This window comes from Diaphorina citri, unplaced genomic scaffold (genome assembly GCF_000475195.1).
Source record: "Diaphorina citri unplaced genomic scaffold, Diaci psyllid genome assembly version 1.1 scaffold123, whole genome shotgun sequence".
In the NCBI taxonomy this organism is placed as follows: domain Eukaryota; kingdom Metazoa; phylum Arthropoda; class Insecta; order Hemiptera; family Psyllidae; genus Diaphorina; species Diaphorina citri.
The window spans coordinates 413094-431673 of NW_007377560.1; the positions used below are offsets into that span (position 1 = coordinate 413094).

General features: G+C 39.5%; 2 protein-coding genes across 2 annotated transcripts in view; one reads left to right on the plus strand and one right to left on the minus strand.

Moving 5' to 3' along the window:
• LOC103524870 overlaps positions 1–1736 on the plus strand; it is a 6622-nt gene extending 4886 nt beyond the window's left edge. Inside the window, exons 7-9 of the mRNA XM_026820121.1 lie at positions 730–740; positions 880–1131; positions 1624–1736. Coding sequence (XP_026675922.1) covers positions 730–740; positions 880–1131; positions 1624–1721 — 361 coding nt within the window. The 3' untranslated portion in view covers positions 1722–1736. The remainder of the gene's footprint in view (positions 1–729; positions 741–879; positions 1132–1623) is intronic.
• An 8012-nt stretch (positions 1737–9748) lies between these two features.
• On the minus strand, positions 9749–17046 carry LOC113465535 (protein Wnt-7c-like). Its single transcript, XM_026820123.1, has 5 exons — positions 16918–17046; positions 16028–16150; positions 15862–15964; positions 10850–11017; positions 9749–9936 (listed from the first exon to the last, which is right to left on the minus strand). The coding sequence occupies exons 1-5, from the start codon at positions 17044–17046 to the stop codon at positions 9749–9751; spliced, it is 711 nt and encodes a 236-aa protein (XP_026675924.1).
• Positions 17047–18580: the final 1534 nt, after the last annotated feature.

The following is an 18580-nucleotide window of genomic DNA, read 5'->3' on the forward strand; positions in this document are numbered from 1 at the left end:
TTTTTTTTTTTTTTTTCACATTTTCTCACACAAAATAATGAGCTCTGATCTTGAAATTTGTCGCGACGACCTATGAACTCAAAGCGAGAAAGTTTCAGGTAACACTTCAGTCGATCATTTAAGACCGGTTTTAGCGTTATCTATGTTAAGCTACGCCGAGCAAGGCCAATAAATGGATGGGTGACTTAAAGTTAATTGACTAATTGTGGGATTTTTTTTTTCTCATTTTCTCACACAAATGAGCTCTGATCTTGAAATTTGTCGCGACGACCTATGAACTCAAAGCGAGAAAGTTTTAGATAACACTTCAGTCGATCATTTAAGACCGGTTTTAGCGTCACCTATGTTAAGCTACGCCGAGAAAGGCCAATAAATGGATGGGTGACTTAAACATTATATTGGGAATAAAGGGAGAACGGGCTCTAGTCTTGATTTTAAATCATTACATGGAAGTAAAATCAAAAAATCAAATCGAGAAATCAAACTGAATATTAAACAAATTAGGTAGGTACAAAGGTATTCTTTAACCATGATCGAATAAACTACGGAGGGACGGGCCCTGCTTGTTCCAGTTACAGCAGTGAGAAATGGATGGTGAAATTGGGACATCCACTAATTTTCTATAGTTTTCATTCTTCAGTTGCACTAGTTCCAGAAGTGAGAAATGGATAGTGAAATGGACACATCCACCAATTATCTAATTTTTCAGTCTTCAATTACAGCAGTGAGGATTGGATGCTGTAATTGATACCTCCACTCTTTTATTATTATTATTATTATTATTATTATTATTATTTTCTTTATCCTTTGTTTATTATTATTAGGTATTTTTTTTTTAGAAAACCAATGTTATATGAAAACCAATGTTCACATTTCCAGACGACGCGTTCGCTCCGCTTCGCAAGTCCTCGGACGCACATCTGGCGGGTAAGAAGCGCACGTACACGCCGCTAGATCTCAAGTCTAAGGCGCGCTCCGATACGCTGGAGAAGTTGCGCGCTAATCAGCGTGTGGACGCGCTTGCGTTGGATCTACGCGACTTGAAGCTGGACGCGGCCAATGATGGAACGGACGCGTTGGACGAGGATCTTTACCGGAAGCTAACCGCTTGGAATTTGGAGAAGGATTTGGGTAAGAATAAGCCAAATCAAAACAGTTTGACAGCGCTACTAAGAGATATTATGCGCCACAGAGAAAGTAGCCGCGTTTAGGTAGTCGTAGAGAAAAAACTACAAACGATGGAAGAAAACGGATTGAATGTGCGTGTTGGGGCGCGAAATTAGACCCGGTTAAAACAAAGATCATCCAAATTGGTTAAGTTAAGCCGGAGATATTTGACTCCGAAAAACGTTAAATTTTTCATCATTTTCTGCTGCTGCTTCTTTGAAGGCGCCGTTTGGTTTTGACGGGCCAAAAGGTCGATTTTCTACTTAATATTTTTTACGTTGACCGCCCAACAGCCAAATTATTGGACCAATTTTAATTGATTACTCTTTTTTTTTGTCAGTGGTCCTATGTGTGCCTTTTCATAGTTTTATGACCCTCAAACTCAAAGGGCCCATTGGGCCTTGAATTTGGTAAAAGGCTGATTTTCTTCCATAATGTTATCCTTGATGTTCACAGATGAGGTCTCAATATTCGATGTTGTTCTCAATGAGAGGAAGATGAACAAAGTCAATATACCTCTATTCACGAAGGTAAATAATCCAACATCTTTTTAACTGATCTCTGTAGTGGTTGGTGTTATATTTTAGATATGTTAGGAAGAGAGAACATTTCGGTTCAGAGCAAAACTCAAAAGAAGACTGAAAACTTTATTTTTGAAAAGTAGCAAATCATTTCACAAAACCTCAGCGACTGGCCACAACATCCCTCGGGGCCTTATTGTGAGAATCCATACCGTTGAGGGGGATTTACAACTCGACCGGATCTTCTGATTCTCCATCAACTTGCCCAAGCAGTTGAGCAAGGAAATCGGTCTGTAACTTGAGGAGAGTAGACGATTTTTACCCGGTTTCAATATCGGAAAAATTTCTTGGACTCCAAATTTCTAGGTCACATTCAGCATCATGCAGGAAATGGTCACATTGGAGAGAGAGAGAGAGAGAGAGAGAGACCTGTTATTCGAGCTTCAAGTTTATGAAGAAGAAGAAGAGAGATGATGCGAGCAGAACTTTCTTGAAATTCTTTCCGCGATTCCAAGGTACCTATAGGAACTGTCCATTTCTTTTAGCTTGGGAATCACACGAGGAAGTGTTCGAAAACCCCCGGTATAGGTATGTAGTTTTCCCTTCTGTCTAACATTGCCAAATTTCATCCAGCTCTGTTATCCTCAGCTCCTAATTCGTCACCTCGTCTCACCGACAAGGCGCGACAAAACACAAAATATTAAGCGGTGACATAATGAGATGAGATCTGGAAAACACGGAGCTGCTGAGATAAAATATTGGTTAAGAGATAAATGGGTAGTAAGAAAAAGATAAATATCAGCTGTAGGTAGTAGCTACTAGCAACCAGGGTAAAAAGGATAAACAAAAAATTATGAACACTGGAGAAAAATGTCTACTGAGAAGATAACAAAAGTGTTGCCATGGTAACCACTCGAAAAACGGAAGAGAACTGAAATGCAAAACTGGAAAACGATAAAAAGTCTATGATCTACTGCATTTTAATGCAATTTCGTACTCACGAACCAAACAGGTCACTATAAGGAGACACTATGCAAAAATTTATAATAAACTATGCACTTTTTCCACCAAAAAAATTGAAAAACACACCACGAAAAATTGGACGTGTTAACGCGTCAAAACAACAACCGGGAATCCTCCCTTGTTCTTGCATACGCTTAGACTAGGTGCTTTTCTCGTCACATTGATTTCAGATGCCAGCCTAGTTAGCTTAGTTGGTAGCTTGTCTGCCTTGTAAGTGCTAGGTCGCGGGTTCGATTCCCGCCCGGGGCGGATTTTATTCTGAAGAGATAATGTTCGTTCTCGGAAAGGCAGGCTTTCTCCTATCCTGTCTTTCTTCTCTCTTCATTTTCGAGACGATAAGACCCTAGCAGTTACAGTTCCCTCTATCAAACTTCTTAGAAAAAAAAAGATATATAGTGGTCTAAGAAGTCTTTTTCGGATGTCCTTTTTTGGAGTTTTGATCTCAGATTTAGATTCGACACAAATTTTTACGTAAAAATCGAATTTTTTTTAATACCGAAATAGGGTAAAACCCCCAATCGCCGACACCTGTTGTAATCGTGGACACCCTACTCGTATTTCTTTAATAATAAGAAATCTGCGTGGTTTACACGTGATCAAATCTATGCACTAGGATCTCCTCACCCTCCTCTATCTTTTTCACAACATTACAGCTTAGATGCCTCGGTCGTCTGAGAGACATGAGCCAGACTAGATAGAATTACGTCAGTTTGTTAAGAAAGTGCTTTTTTTGTTAGCGTTTTGCTAAGGTAAGAGTTGTTTTTAAATGCGTTTTTTGTACTTTTCTTTTTATTTTACCACTATTGGTGATGCACTGTATTAAGTTTGTTCAGCACATGATCTTTCGCAGAACCATAGATGAAACATCCGTAGTCCAAGATGGGCAACGTGAAGGACTTATAGAATCGAAGCAGGACACTACGACGAACGCCCCATTTTTTACAGCTGACCATCTTCAGAGCATTCAGGGAGTTTAAGGCTCTGTTTTTAATGAGTTGAATGTGTTGTGACCAATTCATTTTATCATCCCACATCAGGCCAAGGAATTTAGTACTGGTGACAAATTTCAGTTGAGATCCGTTGTACAAAAGGACTGGTGAGCGGGTCTTACGAAGCCTATTGAAATCTATACAGACCGATTTCCCTGGGTCAGTTGAAAAAATGGTTCCGTTGCAGTCGGACCACTTGTGGATTTCGTCCAAGGTAAGTTGGAAGCGCTGCAGCAATAAGTCTAAGTCCTTAGATCGACCAATAATGAGAAGATCATCAATAAACAATGTGCGCTTCAGTGGCGGCTTGATTACGTCAAAGATGTCGTTCATAAAAACGATGAAAAGCAATGGAGATAATGATGAGCCTTGTGGGATCCCGTTCTGGAGTATGAACTTGTCAGATAATTCACCATTGCACTTTACTATTATTTGTCTGTGAAGCAAGAAGTTGTACAAGTACTTTAGGATGTATACGGAAGAGAACTGAAATGCAAAACTGAAAAACGATAAAAAGTCTATGATCTACTGCATTTTAATGCAATTTCGTACTCACGAACCAACCAGGTCACTATAAGGAGACACTATGCAAAAATTTATAATAAACTATGCACTTTTTCCACCAAAAAAATTGAAAAACACACCACGAAAAATTGGACGTGTTAACGCGTCAAAACAACAACCGGGAATCCTCCCTTGTTCTTGCATACGCTTAGACTAGGTGCTTTTCTCGTCACATTGATTTCAGATGCCAGCCTAGTTAGCTTAGTTGGTAGCTTGTCTGCCTTGTAAGTGCTAGGTCGCGGGTTCGATTCCCGCCCGGGGCGGATTTTATTCTGAAGAGATAATGTTCGTTCTCGGAAAGGCAGGCTTTCTCCTATCCTGTCTTTCTTCTCTCTTCATTTTCGAGACGATAAGACCCTAGCAGTTACAGTTCCCTCTATCAAACTTCTTAGAAAAAAAAAGATATATAGTGGTCTAAGAAGTCTTTTTCGGATGTCCTTTTTTGGAGTTTTGATCTCAGATTTAGATTCGACACAAATTTTTACGTAAAAATCGAATTTTTTTTAATACCTTTTTTTTTTTTTTTGGTGGGTTTTTTTTTTTTTTTTTTTTTTTTTTTTTTTTTTTTTTTTAAGTGGAACACAATAGATCAGCACACCAAAGGGAGAAGAGATCAGCAATCAGCGTGTGTATCCTGACGAAAGCCGCATGGTGATTGATAGGCAGCTGTGGGTGTCTTGAATCATACTGTGGAGGGACAAAAACAGCAGAATTGAAGGACAATAACCGTGCAGGTCGAATCATTATGTTGATTTGTGTTGTTGAGACGTCTTTTTTTTTTTAACTAACAGTGTTTCACACAACATTGAAGGGAGTAAGACGCGAATGACTTCAGGTAAGGAAGGGTTGATGTAGGTAGTAAGGCAGGTAATGGAATTTCTCATACATTGCCGTTATCGGGTAGAAGGAATGTCCAAAACTCATGCTACTCATTGCTCAGGACTTTAGACGTGTGCTGGACAGCTAAGATAACCTTTATAGAGTTCAAGGCAAGGTAGATTGGTAGAATTTTAGTAGTGTACAAAGGAGCACTCACGAGGATTTAGAAGAAATCCAATGATAAGGTTTAGGATTCTGGAGCATGTAGATTCTGATGATCTTGTAGGTATTTAGGGACAAATTTGCATACTTGCAGAGAGAGAGAGAGAGAGAGAGAGAGAGAGAGAGAGAGAGAGAGAGAGAGAGAGAGAGAGAGAGAGAGAGAGAGAGATAACTAATCAAACAGAGATGAAGAGAGACAAAAGCAGTGATTGAGAGAGAGAGAGAGAGAAAGAGATAATCAGACAGAGACAGAGAGAACGTGGTAGAAAGAGAGGCAGAGAGAGCGAGAAAGAGATACCTAATCATACAGAGATGAAGAGAGACAAAAACAGTGATTGAGAGAGAGAGAGAGAGAGAGAGAGAGAGAGAGAGAGAGAGAGAGAGGCAGAGAATCGGGGAGAGAGTGAGTGCAAATATTTGAGATGAAATTTTTATAATGTTATCCTGATAAGACGATAAGAGCTAACCACAACGTAGTGAGAGGTTGAAGGTAGAAGCACACTGCTATCACGTCACGTGAGCTCACGTGACGTGAGGGCAGAGTGGCTATCAATAACGAGATTACCTACAATATTATGGGAAAACTTTGAACTACATCTTTCTGACTCGCCATGAGCTCACCTGAGCTCACGTGACGTGACAGTACCTTGAGAGAACCCGCTATTGAACCAGGAGTGGGGAAAGTTTCAATTTTGCCGGGGATCGAACCCGGTCTTCCTATGTGCTAGACCTGTGTGATGACCACAAGCCTGTAGAGTTTTTCAACTGGTTCTAGGTTTATAGGGGAGCCCGCAGTCTAATGTATTTTAAGGGTGAGAAACCAAATTCAAGACCTCCCTGGTGATATATCTTAAAGGTTCAGAGTGAAAGAAAAATATATTATTGGTTGGGTAAAAGAGCTCCTCCAGTAACTTAAAAGAAAGCGATTAAAAAAAAAAAAAAAAAAAAAAAAAAAACAACTCCTCTCTCTCTCTCTCTCTCTCTCCCTCCCTCTCTCTCTCGGTCCCAGAGGAGAGGAGCTCACCTATAAATTTAATAAAATTAATTTAACTTTGGAGGTGCTTTTATTGCATGTATGTACCTATGTATTTTAATGGATGTCAATAAAGTTATAATATGTACCTACTTCAAAATCGAATCTCTCTCTCTCCCTCTCTCTCTCTCTCTTCTCTCTCTCTCTCCCTCCCTCTCGCTCTATTCCGGTCAGAGATTTTGTATATGGACATTGAAATTCGTGCCTCTCAGTCAAACATGAATGGGTACAGGCAAATTCGCCGATGTCTGCCGAAGTGCTACATAATACTGGCGAGATAGGAGGTTCCGAATTGACCCGAACTACACCTTCCTCACTGTGGAAGCCATAGATGCATTCGAAAATACAGGGTGGCCCATTTCAAAGTGCACTTAGGATGGTCGATTTCGGGTTTCCCTTTTACTGGAACCCATTTCCTCCCTTTTTAATTTCGATTTTTCTCATTAATTCAGCAACACTTGGTCAACTCCTCTTTTTGGTGTGACGGCGCAGATAAAATAAAATAAATAAAATCTTCAAACATTTTCTTCTAATAAGAGGATCTCATATTTCAATTTTCATCAAAATTGTAAAAAAAAAGTTTGGAAAATTTTTTAGGGTGTGTCCACACAAAATCGACCGGCCATCAATCGATGTCGCCTGAATCGTCCACGGTGCTTCGACAACACAGATTCACCTGGTCGATCGACGGCCGGTCGACTGTGTTCCGATAAACCTTTAAAAATCCAATTCCTTCTTCGCAAACCTAGGCCAAAAGATTCGACTGCAAAGAGCAAGTCCTAAAGTAAAAATACCGTGTGAATCTGTGAGCGTGAAAATTATACAATTTTTCAAGTTATTCCGCCTGGTATCACCCTGTATAAGTCCACATACTGAGGCACCGCTATATTCCACTTCTTTCCTGAACGATATTCGGTTTTACTTTCGATTTTTGCTTGGATTTTTTTTTTTTTTTTTTTTTTTTTTTTTTTTTTTTTTTTGTAGCTTATTATACGTCTACGAAGTTTTTTTTTTTTTTTTTTTTTTTTTTTTTGCCTTATATTTTTTTTTATTATTTTATTTTCCTCTCTAGTGAATGCCTTACACTTGCTTGGGCAAAGTGGCAAACTTTTTTTTATATTTTTTTTATTCTCGATTTTTATTTATTTATTCTTAATTTTTTTTTTTTTTAGGTCCGAAGTACCCAAGTTACCGCGATACTCCGATACTGCTGGTTGGTGGCGTTTACTGTTTTATCGTTCGGTCCGTCCTATTTGTTTCGTGATTTGTTTACTATTTCTCTGTTTACTATTATTATTTATTTTTGTTTGCACTAGTTTTTTTTTCTACTTTTTTCTATTACTCTTTTTGTTTGACTTGAATTTTTTTCTATTTTTTTTTTATTATTATTTTTTCATTTTTATTTTTATTATTATTATTTTTTTTTTTTTCAGTTTATTATTAGATTTTTATAGTTCAAGACAACGAGAAGGTGGTAATGCATTTTTATTTGCGGAGCTAATCCTCGAATCGTGTTGTGGAATTTTAAACAATAGCATCAAATCTGTGGTTTTAATTATTGCAAATTTTTTAATGGTGTTTGGTCAGTTTGCTTTATTGTTGGTGATTTTAGGATTTTTTAGTTTGACCTAGTGAATTGTCTTGGATTATTTTTATTTGCTGTTTACGTAGTTTAGACGTAAAGGGTTTTGCATTTTTTTTTTTTTTTTGGTCAGCTTCTCAAACAGCCTTGGGGTGATTACTTTGGGCTACAAAAGTTTTACGATTGGATGACTGGATGTCCTTCACACTCAATCTTTGCTCTTTCTTTCGCAAGGGCAATTTCAGACTGGTATGCTCCCTGTTTAAAGTCCCCCAGACAGACATTTCACTTGATGTTGAATTGTTGGATGGAGGTACCTAGGTAAAACAAATACCTATTGGGTGAGGGGAGAACAGAAGAGAAAGCAAAACACACAAGGTTTTTAATACTTAAGTATATACTTAATTCTAACTGATTAAGTTTTATTTCTGAAAATGCAATGCAAGTGCCATCAATACCTATGTAATATTTAACAAAGGAATAAAACAGTGTCCTACATAAAATTCCATACCTCGGCTGGGATTGAACCCAGGCCCTCCTGTTTACCAGGCGAGCGCCTTGACCACTACACCACCGAGGTAGGTACTACACCACCGAGGTAGGTGCTACACCACCGAGGTAGGTAATATGTCTGCAATAACTTTTTTTCAATGTGTTTAATAGAGGGAACTGCAACTGCTAAGGTCTTATCGTCCCGAAATCGATGGGAACGATAGGATAGGATAAAGTCAGCCGTTCCGAGAGTGAATGTTATCTGTAAGGATGAATTCCGCGAACGAACCTCAGCATAAAATCCACCCAGGGCTCGAATTGAACACCCGACCCGGCGCTTACAAGACAGACACCCTACTAACCAAGCCAACTAGGCTGGGTTAATAGCCTGAGAAATGCAAGATCAACCGAAGTTGAAGTACACTATAGTCCTTGAGGTACACTAGGGTGCAATAGTCCTACATACTGGACTCCGCACACAGGAATTTCATCAGAAAAGACCCCCATTTCAATGTAATGTAATGAGGTACACCAACCACTGTGTAGCTATTATACAGGACTTTTACCCAACGATTGATAAACGCACCCTAACCAAGGTCTTAATAGGGTAACTTGTGTTTTTAGAGGGTAGGTAGTTAGATACTAGAACTAGATAGAGGATGTAGGTGATAGCAGGATATTGCGGCCTCAACTGGTAGAGGACTTAGAGGTGTATGGGGATATATTAGTTGAAACATCAAGTGGAAGTGTACTGTAGAGTCTGAAGAGATAGAGGATATTGAAATATCTTGCACAACGTAAACATCAGTGGAAGCCATACAAGTAGAAAAATAGAAATAGGTAGGTATATAGAATCTATAGGTAGAATCTAGAATAGAATGGCACCTCCTGTGACGTCAAACACCAAGGGTGTGTTACTGTGATGCCTAGGAGACACGGTAGTGCGGCACGCCAAGATTTGGACACACTTGATAGGTAGGTAGAAATAGAATCTATAGGTAGAATCTAGAATAGAATGGCACCTCCTATGACGTCAAACACCAAGGGTGTGTTACTGTGATGCCTGGGAGACACGGTAGTGCGGCACGCCAAAATCCGGACACACTACAGTGATGGGCTGATGGGTATGCTACAACACAGACCCGTAAAGATCATTGTAGCAGATGTTTCATACTTAGGCCAGCCACACACTATCAGGTAGACCTGACAGGCGGACCTGATCAGGTAGACCTGATAGTGTGTGGCTGGCCTTAAGAAGTCCCCATAGGTCTGAACGATCTCAAAACATTGTGAGCAAATTCGTCTTTATGGTGTTTAATATTTGATAAGGGTCATGCTACGAAATATATATAATGATACCAATCTCCGTGCATTGTTGACACTGCACGTGACAACACCAGTGGAACTTGCAGCGACATCGGAACGTGCGCGTCACCTTGGCCGTGTTGTAGCCGCGTCCGCAACACAGAAGGTGGCAGGAGTCGAGCCCCCGGGACGTGCGGTTGCATTCCCGGCCCTGCGTTCCTGGAACGATGGATGAAAAAAAATAATAATTACTTTTAATTTGCTTGATCAATGATTAGCTAATTAACTTATTATAATCGAAAGCCATTTAATCCTTGTCACATTTGTGGCCTACATACCAAATTTCAAGTCTCTAGCCTACCGTTCTTGAGTTATTTTGTTTACAGACAGACACACATACACAGACCTCAAAACGTGTTTTGGCACTAAAAACTGACCATCAAAAATTTTGTCCTAATTTATAGGCACTTTCCTTCCTACAGGATAAGGAAAGTAAAAAAAGAAGCAATAACGGCTCTCATTAAGTTCTTATTAAATTTCAATTTCATATTGGGCTTTCAGCCAAAGTTCGTGTACATAATAACGTCACACGTGGTGGACTGAAAGTTATTTTGAGTGTTTACCATGTTGCATATGTCTCGTTTTTTGTTGCAAGGCGTTTTTTTTTCTATTGCATACCTACCTATTCTGAGTGAGGGCTGGGTTGATGGTGATTATTGTAGCTACTTTAATCGAGTAGCTATCAGTGGCTTTATCGCCAGTGTAAAAAGATTGATGATGCGAGTAGATGAAAATGAATAGTAAAGGAGGAAAATGGTTATGTTGTGATGCCCACAAAAGTTGTGAAGAAGCTCTCTCCTTTACCACAAAGAATTCATGTTTTTTTTTATTATTTTTAAGAGGTTTGACAGAGGGAACTGTAACTGCTATGGTCTTATCGTCCCGAAACCGAGGTTTGACAGAGGGAACTTTAACTGCTATGGTCTTATCGTCCCGAAATCGAAGAGAGAAGGAAGACAGGATAGGAGAAAGCCAGCCGTTCCGAGAACGAACATTATCCCATCAGGATAAAATCCGCCCCGGGCGGGAATCGAACCCGCAATTCATGACTTTGATTGGATTTAAATCTTACCCAACGAGCCGAGGCTCGGATTTCGCACACAGTAGTTGGGCGACTCATCAATGTAAACCAGATCGTTGACTGTGGGCCGGGAGAATCGGGGATTTTTCACCTGGAGCTTGCCGCGTTTACTGATGCGCACCTCGGTGGCTGAATCGTACTTATCGCGTAGGAATTCACCTGAAAAAAAAGGGAAATAATCTTATATTATAAGAACGAGATCCATCACAGTTCATAGTTCACACACTGATCGCTCTATCTCTAGAACCACAAGACCTAGAAAGCTGAAATTTGGTAGGAATATTCCTTTTATGGTCAAGGTGTGCAATAAGAAAGGATTTTGCGAAAATCTATTATAAATATGTACTTACAGGCAAATATGTATAAAAATAAAATCTGGCCCGAAGGACCAAAAGCCAAAAGTTCTTATAGTTTGTTACTAGTTTATCCATTCACTCATTCACATTTCACATTTCATATTCACACACTGATCGCTCTATCTCCTGAACCACAACACCTAGTTATAAATATGTACAGGCAAATATGTATAAAAATAAAATCTCGCCCGAAGGACCAAAAGTTCTTATAGTTTGTTACTAGTTTGCGAATAGTCTGGCTAGGGGTCGTTAAACAGAGAGTAGACTAGTGTCTAGCTATGGGACTATAAACAGGGAGAAGAACAGTGGAACAGCTAACTCGAACCAGCCTCTGGCAGTTTTTCAAAGGGTTCTCTCTGCTTTTAAAGAATAAGCACAAGTCCTCACGATGCGGTGGTTGATTGTGGTTCAGGACGAGCCAATTAAACATGGCTTGAGACCATCACCCCGATATCTCTTCTTTATATTGTCATCAACTCATCACCTGCCTCGGTAGCGTAGTGGTCAAGATGCTCGCCTGGTAAAGCGGTGGTTGATTGTGGTTCAGGACGAGCCAATTAAACATGGCTTGAGACCATCACCCCGATATCTCTTCTTTATATTGTCATCACCTGCCTCGGTAGCGTAGTGGTCAAGATGCTCGCCTGGTAAACAGGTGGGCGTGGGTTCGATCCCAGCTGAGGTATGGAATTTTATCCTCATTAATTTGAGAATTTGACCACATAATAATGGAGCTCTCGGGGTTAGGTGGTAGAAAACGCCTAAAGCGTTAACCTCGCCTAGTGGTTGCCTTCCACACAAGAGTCTGTTATTATTATTATTATTATCATCATCACCATTCGGCTACAGCTGAAGCCGCCACAACAACAGCAACAACTAGTTAACAGAATTAAAAATTGGTCCGCATAAATTAAAATTAAACGCAGGGTAGTCTGGTAGACCATTCTCTCGTCTTGTAACCTTTGGCCTTTTTTTTCGCATCAAGTAACAAGTTGCTCATTGGATCATCCGTCCCAAGCCCAAAATCCAGTTTGTACCGTTTTGGTTCTCTCGGGTCCCGTCCGAATCCAGTTTTGTTAAGCTGTCGTCGCGGCTGACGCGTGTCTGGATGGGGGACCACCCAGGATATCAACTCCCGACATGATGATAAAAAAGAATAAAAAATTAATAGGTACCCAAATTAAAAAAGTTAATCGCAAATATTTCAGGGGGAAAAAAAATTGGACCGATTGGAATACTTTCATTACTAGTATACATAGCTCGCTATACTGTAGTAATAGAAAAAAATGAATTTAAAAATAAAATATGTACCCAAATTGAAGAAGTTAATCACAAATTTTAGATGGACCAGAGCCAGAACAGGCAAAATTCCTTCGGTGGCTTTTTTTTTGAGGTTGCCAATTTATTAAATTATGTACGTATTTTTATTGGGATTGTCTCTTGTTTAATTCACCGATTGGAGTGATCTTTCAGAATTTAAAATTGGATGCTTTTACATTTAATTTGTTTGGTTCAAGATAACTTTTGAACGACTTGTCCGATTTTGATGAAGTTTTGGTCTTGTATCGATTCCTACCCTTGGCGGATTTTATCCTGAAGGGATAATGTCCGTTCTCGGAACGGCTGGCTTTCTGGAAACCTGTTCTTCTATCTTCGATTTCGGGACGCTAAGACCTTAGCAGTTTCAGTTCCCTTTTTCAAACCTTTTAAAAATCATTTTTTTTTTCTTTCAACGGCCCCCTTCTGCCCAAGAAGTCCAATTTGTTTGGTAGCTCATAAATAAAGACCTATGTATGGGTAATGGGCACAAAGAGCTATGGGTATTACTTCTTCTGGGTTTACCAGTTCCCTTTATCAAACCTTTTAAAAATCATTTTTTTTTTCTTTCAACGGCCCCCTTCTGCCCAAGAAGTCCAATTTGTTTGGTAGCTCATAAATAAAGACCTATGTATGGGTAATGGGCACAAAGAGCTATGGGTATTACTTCTTCTGGGTTTACCAGTTCCCTTTATCAAACCTTTTAAAAATCATTTTTGTTTTCTTTCAACGGCCCCCTTCTGACCAAGAAGTCCAATTTGTTTGGTAGCTCATAAATAAAAACCTTATGTACATATGGGTAATGGGCACAAAGAGCTATGGGTATATCACTTCTTCTGGGTTTACCAAAGCTGTTCTCGGAGGTATCACATTTTTTGGTTTAGGTACTAATCTGTATTTTGAAGGTATCACATTTTTTGGTACAGATTTAATCTCCTTCACTTTTTGTAGCTCTCCGCTTCGCTGATGTTTTTATTTATTATCGTTACTTATTAGTTTAGTTTTGGTAGTTTTTTGGTACATCTCTCTTTGGATGGTTACGTATATTTTGTCCGAGGCTGGTTTGGTGCAGGTGGTTCAAGTTTCTCAGGCCAATTTAGTTTGAGAAATGATTTGAGAGTATCTTGTGCTTTGAAATTCTTGATCTTGTTTTGAAATTACTTTTTGATCTTCTTCTTCTTCTTCTTTTTGCTTGTTTTTCTTCTCCTCCTCTCCTTCTTTTTCTCCTCCTTCTTCTTCTCCTCCTCCTCCTTTTCTTATTTTCCTCTTCTCCTCCACCTCCACCTCCTTTTTCTTCTCCTCCTCCCTCTCCTCTTCTTTTAAAAAGGCAGATTATTACCTATACTCAACAAATATTCATTTGATTATTTATTTACCTATATACCACGAGTGCGTCTGGCGTGCACATTACATTGGCCGTATTCTATGACTTGCACGGTTAAGGAAACGGCTTGCACGGTTGGCCGTATGACTTGCACAGTTAGGAGAGTTACTTAGTTGTACTGTGCTTCTGGCTTTGCACGGTTGTCCATATGACTTGCACGGTCGCGGGAGGAGTTACTTGCACGTATGGGTTTCGCGCGTCTCCGTGCATTATTGGCACCGGTATGTATTTACATAACTTGCAAATAACTTTTGCCTTTAAATCAGATCCGTAGGGTTCGTTTTTTAGTGAGGTACGTGAGGTTTTTAGTGAGGTACGTTTTTTAGTGAGGTTTTTAGTGAGCTTCAAGCAGTCTAGGTTTCTTTTCTTTGAGGTCTGATAAAAAGAACTGTAACTGCTAAGCTCTTATCGTCCCGAAATCGAAGAGAGAAGGAAGACAGGATAGGAGAAAGCCAGCCGTTCCGAGAGCGAACATTATCCGTTCAGGATAAAATCCGCCCCGGGCGGAAATCGAACCCGGGAAGGCGATCATGACTCCGGCACTGCTTGTGTTTATTTCCCCCTGTCATATATCATCGTTTCATTCATCGGTATCGGGCCGGGCTAACTAGACAGGTTTTTTAAACCTGTCCCATAGTTGTGTTTAGTTTGAGATAATGGTCAAGTACAATATGATACATATTTCTGGACATGGTCTTCACTTGATTGGAGTGGATTACGGACTGTAGTAGTGGTCGAAATATATCAACTCGTCTGTCCTTTTATCTATAGTCTTGTTTTTTAACGTCTATTAGATAGGGGACAGTCCGTAATCCACTCCAGTCAAGTGAATACCATGTCCAGAAATATGCTGTCCCATAGTCTCAATTTAACATAGTCCTGTGTGCCATGTGATCTTGGAAGGATCAGCTCTTTTTTAGATATACGTACAGAAACACAGTGTCTCTCTGGGCTTTTTTTTTTCTTCTCAATTAGTTAACTGAGTGGTCCGGTGTCAGACTTGCCTAACCCACAAATTTGAAAATTTCGAGCTACCTCCATTAGGAGGAAGTACAAAAAAAGATCTGTTCCCAGCATCGACAACTATGTTTCCAAATGTCTGATGACATGAAATAAGTACTATGTTGCTTGAATACTTCCTCAGAGTAAGAATAACATAGAGGGAGGGTTTGGGACCAAAACGAAAGACACTTTTCAAATCGAAGGTTATATATCAGCTGATTTGGTACCAGTGCCGGACCATGAATAATTTCCTGGGTAGGATGACTTTTACAGAAATTTTGAAACATTATTTCTGCTTTTTTAAGAAACTTTTACTTTTAACAACTTCTAAGTAAATTCGATGGGTATCTTATCTTATTTATCCATTATTGACTTTAAAAATTCATAGAAATCGGGGGAAATTGAAAATACAGACCGGGACTGCAAAATGTAAACAAAGATTTCAATAATTTTCCACCAATGAGAGAAGAGTAAAGTCAGGTGACTAAACAAATTTGGTTAGTCAGCTGTTCGTGAACTGTTGTCCTTCGACCTTGATATGTAAAAAGACCCAAACCCTCCCTCTATGTTATTCTTACTCTGAGAATACTTCATTTCAGGGTTTTAAAATTTGGCCCAACTTTAGGTCTCATTATCTCAATTTGAAGAAACTGAGGGTTAGGCAAGTCTGGCACCGGACCACTCAACTGAGGGTGCCATGTCAAACTTTAGGATACTTTAGGGTGGAAGAACTTTATTCTTGGATCATTTCCCCTGATTTAGGGTGTTGTTATATCATTAGAGTGAGTTCCGGCGGAACCTGGTCACTCGATTGGTCTTTTGACACACGTGTTTTTGTCTGTCTCAGTGTAAAGGTGTGTCCAGACATAGCCGAGAGTGACGGCCGATCGACTATGTTTGGACACAAATTAAGGTTCAAAATAAATACAAAACTAAGGACGTACCTATTTCCCGGAAGGGTGTGAGTTGTTGCCAGCAAGTGATCATACTGCAAGAGCCTGACACCCCGTGACACTTGCATGTTACCTTGGATGCACGAATAACAGCCTGCAAACACAACCAAAAGTCGAAATTAAACCTCGCCGGCCTAGTTAGCTTGGAGGAAAGCGCGTCTGTCTTGTAAGGAAGTTCTATTTCCCGGAAGGGTGTGAGTTGTTGCCAGCAAGTGATCATACTGCAAGAGCCTGACACCCCGTGACACTTGCATGTTACCTTGGAAGCACGAATAACTGCCTGCAACCCAAACAAAACGTTTAAATTAAATTAAACCTCGCCAGCATAGTTAGCTTGGAGGGAAGCGCGTCTGCCTTGTGCGCAAGTTGCGGGTTTGATTCCCGTCCGGGGCGGATTTTATTTTGAACGGATTAGGTCCTCGGTGCGGAACTTATCCTGCTGGGATAATGTTTGTTCTCGGAACGGCTGGCTTTCTCCTATCCTGTATTCCTTCTGTCTTCGATATCGGGACGATTGAACTACCTGTTTCACCTACCTTAGGGGCGTAGTGGCTTAAAATGTCCCAGCCATGGTGTGCAATTTTATGCTCAACATTGTTTGAGAATTTGACCACAATAATAGTAGTAGCAGTCTACTGTTGGGATAAAGGGACTCTTTAGGCCTTTTTGGAGCAGTATAAATAAGCACCATCAGTAACAAACAGCTTTCAAAACAATGGCAGTGGAATACATAAAATCAATGTCGGGTATCTAATCATTTAGATCCTCGACAAAACCTGTGTTTGGGTGGAAGAGCTCCTTTTGGAGAATCCCGCCACATTAAATAAAGCAAAAAAAAAAAAAAACAATTTTTGACTGTGATTGGAGTGTGGCCCTAACTATACTAAATAAATTATTGGAATTATGGGAATCGGGCTCTAAAAGCCGCGGGCTATGTACAAAGAACAAATATCTAAACACAAAAAAAACTAATCACCAGGTTTTTCTGTTCAATTTTCTGAAGATTTTGGTGCTACTGATGGCTTTATTTATTATGACTATAATCACTTTATGATCAGGGTCGTATCTTGGGGTTTTCAAACATCCTATAAAAACAAATTTGCATCCCAGATACAGGTAGGTATTGGTGTTAATGGTTATACTCATATCTACAATACTTGAACAGCTTGAACTCATGAAGTGACAATCTTTTGAGAGAGAGAGAGAGAGAGAGAGAGAGAGAGAGAGAGAGAGAGAGAAGAGACAGACAGAATCTTTGAGAATTTTAAAATCTCCCTATCTATATTTCTATAAATCTTATGACTCATATGCGTCATATCCCACCCTGTATTCTACATGTGACCTATATTGAACAACACGGTATCTAGTTATTATGTTAGGAGTGAAATATGAGTTGGAAAATTATTGCTATGAAATCTCCAGGGACATTACTACATTACATACTACAGGACTCATATTATTATGGCCAGGAAAGTATCAAACATTGCATATAATGCAACTAGCTATAAATAGTGCAGGAAATGCAGGAATCAGTATAGTATTTTGATTGTGACATATTGCATACTCAAATAATTTCTAGGCATTCATACAAATCATGGATCTTGAAATCTAAATTTATGTGAGCGCCTAGGAATTTCGTAAGTATGCAATACGCCAAATAAATATAGCAAGTAGGCTGATGGTGACTATTTTTGGTTTAGGACTTTAGGTACCTACCTACCTACCTACCTACCTACCTACAATAATGATTTTTTCTTTCTTTTTTAATAAGAAAACTTACATTTTCCAACAAACCAATTAGAATATCATGTAACTTTTAGTATTTACCAAAATCTGAAAAAATCTCCACTCCCTATCAGCAAGGTATTACCTACCTACTGTTCACCACTGATGCTACTAGGTAGTAAATGTAAATGCAATTTCTTTGTGTTATATATTTATTCATTATTATTATTTTTTGATCGAGCATGGCAGAATTACTTATGGCCGATCTTACCACTGAAAATTATTACAGTGTCAAGGGTTTTCTTTTGACGTACGTCATAAATTGGATTTACACAAACCAGTATTTCTTAAACTCTGGATTAACTGATAACTCTCTGTGGTAACGTTGGGCATGAATGCTCCATGTTTGGCGGTATCACATCATTAACCAGTTAAATGACTTTTGAAAAAAAGTTCTTCAAATAAGAATGTTGTACTAGACTTTGTTAGTAGATACAAGTAGATAGCTAGCTATCTGTCTATATATTATCTACTTAGGTATGTACCTACGAGTAACTCGTTCACTTGTTATAATCCCCTGGAATCAGGGCCGGATTACCCATAAGGCAGAATGGCAGACTGCCACGGGCCCCGCGCTTTTGGGGGCCCTGCGCTTTGAAGACTTACACTAGATATTATGGGTTTTTTTCTAAAAAAAAAAATCGCCTGCGGCGCTGAAAAATTTACTTTTGGTGAGAGGAGACTCGGAAGTTGGTCTCAAGATTTGGACCAAAAATTTTTCCAGGGAACAATCTTCAGCCTGCGGCGCTCTCTTAATGGGCTCTTATCTTTGGCCTGCTTAGGCGTTCAGCTAAAATGACCTCCAGGCGATAGCGAGACAGGAATTCCGTAAGCAACCAGCAATTGTTCCAACAAACAAATTTCGCCTGCGGCACCTATTGGTTCAATTTGGTTTGCTCCGACTTAGGCGGTTCAGCGCGCAAAA